This window comes from Fukomys damarensis, unplaced genomic scaffold (assembly GCF_012274545.1).
Source record: "Fukomys damarensis isolate Sample0158 unplaced genomic scaffold, DMR_v1.0_HiC HiC_scaffold_19, whole genome shotgun sequence".
Taxonomy (NCBI): Eukaryota; Metazoa; Chordata; class Mammalia; order Rodentia; family Bathyergidae; genus Fukomys; species Fukomys damarensis.
In genome coordinates, this window is record NW_022900931.1 from 64,712,676 (window position 1) to 64,716,920 (window position 4,245).

Genomic DNA, 4,245 nt, shown 5'->3' on the forward strand with positions numbered 1-4,245 from the left:
GGGGGTGGGGGTGGCCAGGACAATGGGCTGGAAGGTCTGGGCAGTGATAGCCGAGACTTGTACATGGAGTCTGAGGGCGGCGACGGGTACATGGCTCCAGAGAACGGGTATCTCATGGAGGCGGCACCCGAGTGAAGAGGTCTTCCTCACCGCTTTGTTCGGATGTGTTCCTAAGCAGCCCTCACTGTCACCCTCTCCTCAACCTTCCTGGCCACCTCAGTTTGCCTCTGAGGGTAGGTGTTTTCTTTGTTCTGGCCCCTCGAATTTAAGAATAAAATTAATTTCCTGTTGGTCGGCACCTTTTCATCCTCACTACTTTAAACATATCAGGTTGTCATGGGATTGTTCTGCTTTGGCATCTGGTTTCCGGGTACACCTAGAGCTCGAGCTTAGTGGGCTGAGCTCTCCAGGACACCAGTGCTGCTTGGTAGTGGTGGGGTTGAGGGACTCGGGCTCCGTGTGAGCCCCACCCCTACCTTTGACCCTGTCTCAGGGATGGGAAGGAGGTACTGGATTACTGAGCAGAACCTTTTGAGTGTATGAAAGGGAAGCAAGAAGCTGGGTGAGGAAGTGAGAACTGCAAGGAATATGACTAAAAGAACAGGAAGCTTGGGATGGCCTGCAGTTCTGGGTGGGTTTTATTTCCTGCTTTCTAACAAGGAACGCTGAGCAGAAGCTGAAGGCCATCAGCAACTGAGATTTCAGCCAGTATCCAGACAGATTGAGACCTGAGTGAACACTTGAATGCGGTCATCACTGAGAAGGAAGCCCTAGGTCTGGAGAGAGGGTCAAGGCTGCCGCTTGGAGCAGAGTGGAGGCAGGGCATCGTCTTCTCTGACACTTAGGTTGCCTGGAGCTGGCCACTTGGCTCCTAGGCAGGCACAAGGAAGACCTAAGTCTGCCTCCATGCCAACTTTACCTGATGGGCCCTGAGGCAGCCTGGCAGGTCAATCTGTGGGAATCTAGTCTTTTTTTTTTTTTTAAAGAGCCTCAGTCTTAACCACACCAAAAATACTGAGGCATTTGAGGAAAAACTGCAACAAGACCCCCAAGATTTAAAGCAAATTCTGATCCTGGAACAATGATTCAGGAAAGAAATTTTTTTACTGGTACATTCAAGGTGACTGATGGTATGAGTTAATAGTACCTGTTCTGGACTAATCTGGCAGAGAGCAGTCATAACAAAGCCCAAACAAATCAACTTGTGGAACAACTGAAGGTCAGACCCAAGGGGGTGTGATGCGTGTGTGAGGACAGTGCACAGAGGGCTGCTCATCTATACTTGCAATTGGTTTGAGGGCACTCAGCAGTTTCGTACTGGGGAATCTGCTCCCAGAGTGCCCAGTTTAGAGGTAGAACTAGACAGGAGGGCACAACCTGCCCAGAGGCACTGCTTACCACCCTGGTTACTGCAAAGCACAGCCTTGCGCCTATGGCAAGGTGCAGCTTCACTTGGCAATGACAGCTGAGCAGACTGCAGCCCCTGTAAGTGCTGGGGGAGCCTGGCTAGAAGCTCAAGCCCTCCTGGGGGCAGTGCTGCTCAAGATGCAGGCTCCACAGAATCAGGCTACAGCTGGAATCCACTAGACTGAAGCCCAAAGCAACTCCTCACCAGGGTTCTGCCAACAAACTTGCTAAAAAGGCCCTGCCTACTTCAGAGGAAGAAATAATTCAGGCTCATGGTTTTCAGTTCATAGTGCTCAGCCATCTACTCAGAAGGTACCAGGCACACTTAAAAATAGCTCTTAAATTGCAGGAATCCAAGAAGTTAAACTGGTTCAAGGTAGACGTTGGGAGTTGAGAATGAAATAATTCATATTGTCACAAAATAGGGAAAAGTAGAATTTTAGCATCTGGATTCTCAAGTTGAAATTCTAGAACTGCAGTTAACTTGTAGATTTAGCAGCTGGGTACTCTTCTTATTTTAAACACTAGAGGAGCTAGGAAAGGTAGACTGTCTTGAAAATAAGACACAATCATTTGAGGAATTAACTGAGAACATACTTCACCAAAATGAGGGGTTTAAAAAAGATTCGATCCAGGAGAGACAAGGTAGGTCCCAAGATGGCAGTTTCTGGAAAGCAGGTGAGCCTAGATGGAGGCAAGAGAACTGAAGTTTTCAAGAAGTTTCAGGATAAAAAGATTCGGTACGATATCATGCCAGAGACTTGAAAGAATGTAGGGAAAAATAAGGCTGCTGCCGGGGCACTCTGCACTGACTGGGAGAAAGTGCACGAGGACCCAAGCCTGTGCAGGTGGAAGATGTGACAACCTTCAGATGACCAGCTTTGTGTCCTGGAGGTGTCTGCTGAACTCATGGGGAGGCTACAGCTTCAGAGCCACTGGCTGGAAATGAGTGCCTTCCTAGGGCAGTGCCCATGAACAGTGGAAAGAAAGGACAGAAGCCTATGCAGCCTGTTAATGAATCAGAGCCAACAAAATGAGAGTTCCTAGAAACAAAAAAAGCAAGGAGCTGTTGACACGCAATGTAATCTAATCTCTCACTACAGGGCAGTGACAATATTGTAGGCTGACAGCCTGTGAGCACTTAAAACTAAAAGCTTCCAACTTCAGAATTCTCAGGGACATAAAAGGGTAAGAATAGAAACATATTAAATCAGGAAATAGCATGTTATATATTTAAATACAAAAGTAACATCTGTAAGTTTTTTGTTTTTTTTTTTTGATAACAGTCTTGCTATGTAATCCAGACTGACTTCCTGCCTCAGCCTCCCAAGTGCTGAGATTACAGATGTGTGCCACCACATCTACCTCTTTTTTTATTTTTTTTTTCACATCTACCTCTTGAAGGAGGTAAAGTTGGAGGTACAGGAGCTAGTGGGTTTATTAGCCCTTACTGGTTGTTTACTTTTTAACTATACATGACTTCGCAAGGCCCAGCTACTAGTGAGACTAAAGTAGGATTGCACTTCAAAGCCAGCCTGAGGAGCTAAGTTCAAAGTACTGTACCAAACACACTATAAAAAATAAAAACCTGAAAAATAAAAATCCTGAGCTGGCCAGACAAGCCAGCCTGCCATAGTCCTATCACTGCTGTGTAAGCAAGCTACAATCCCATCCACCTCTCCCGAAAGCCCATGCACAACAGGCCAACTTTCACAAGTCTTGCCTACATTTCCTGGCCTTCCTCAGCCTCTCTAGAGCCCTTCTATTCCTATAAACGCAGGCTCCTCCTACCAGGGACTATTCCCAGGAGCTGGGAGCTGCAGGGTGCTGTCCTAAGGCCCCTGCTCCCTGTTACTGCCCTCCCTTGTCCACTCAGGTTTTATTTCCCACCTGCTGTCCCAGCTCCCCAAATTGCCAGAAGGCCACAGGCTCAAATTCAAAATATCTGCTACCCTCTTCTGGCAGGCCCACCGCTGCCCACAGGGCATCTGGCCAAGGCCTGTCACTTGCCTCATCTGCCTGCAAGCCAAGGGGAGCTTTTGGGGGCAGCCTGTACCTCCTGCCACTACCTCCTCTCTAAGCAAGTCTCCATGGTGGACACAGCAATCCTAAATTACGAGCTGATGATCACAGTCCTCACCTAGGAGTGGGGGTGAAGTCCCACATCCTCACCGTGCAGACGCCTACATGCAAGGCCACGCACAGACGATCTGCCAACTTCTGCATCTCCCTCCTAGCTGCACTCTGCTCTTTCGGCTGTTACCCTCCCTCAGGTACTGGGGATTGAACCCATAACCTTCCGAATGTTTGGCAAATGCTTTAGCACTGAGCTACATACACCTTCAGTCCTTTTTATTTTTATTTATTTATTTGGGGGGGTACTGGGGATGGAACTGGGGATCTTGAGCTTGTGAGGCAGGCGGCGGCACCACTGTGCTAAATCCCCGCCCCCAGCCCTTTTTATTTTTAAATTTCTGAGCCAGGGTCTCCTAAATTGCCCGGGCTGGCCTTGAATTGGTGATCTTCTTGCCTCGGCCTTTGAAGTAGCTGGGATTACCGGCAAGCTCCACCACTCCCACCTAGGCCCCACTCTTTGTGGATCTTACCTCTCAGGACTGTCAGTGCCCCTCCTGGAGGATTTCTCTCAACTCAGATCAGCTCTCACTCTCGTCTTAACCATAGCGTCGCTGACTGTCACCCCCTAGACGAGGAGCCTCTCAGGTAACGGTCTTGTCTGCCCTGCTCACCATCGTGGCTTGCCCGCTCGGGGACTTTTGAATGTGGAAACCTGAGGAAAGGACGGGGAGGGGATGGACAGGTGCAGTAAACAGGATGGAG

At 48.8% G+C, this 4,245-nt stretch overlaps 1 protein-coding gene across 1 annotated transcript in view; it reads left to right on the plus strand.

Annotated features, from left to right (window-relative positions):
- The window catches only part of Snrnp70 (small nuclear ribonucleoprotein U1 subunit 70), a 16,782-nt gene extending 16,492 nt beyond the window's left edge, over window positions 1-290 (plus strand). The window contains exon 11 of the mRNA XM_010640889.3: window positions 5-290. Coding sequence (XP_010639191.1) covers window positions 5-135 — 131 coding nt within the window. The 3' untranslated portion in view covers window positions 136-290. The remainder of the gene's footprint in view (window positions 1-4) is intronic.
- The last annotated feature ends 3,955 nt before the right edge of the window (window positions 291-4,245 follow it).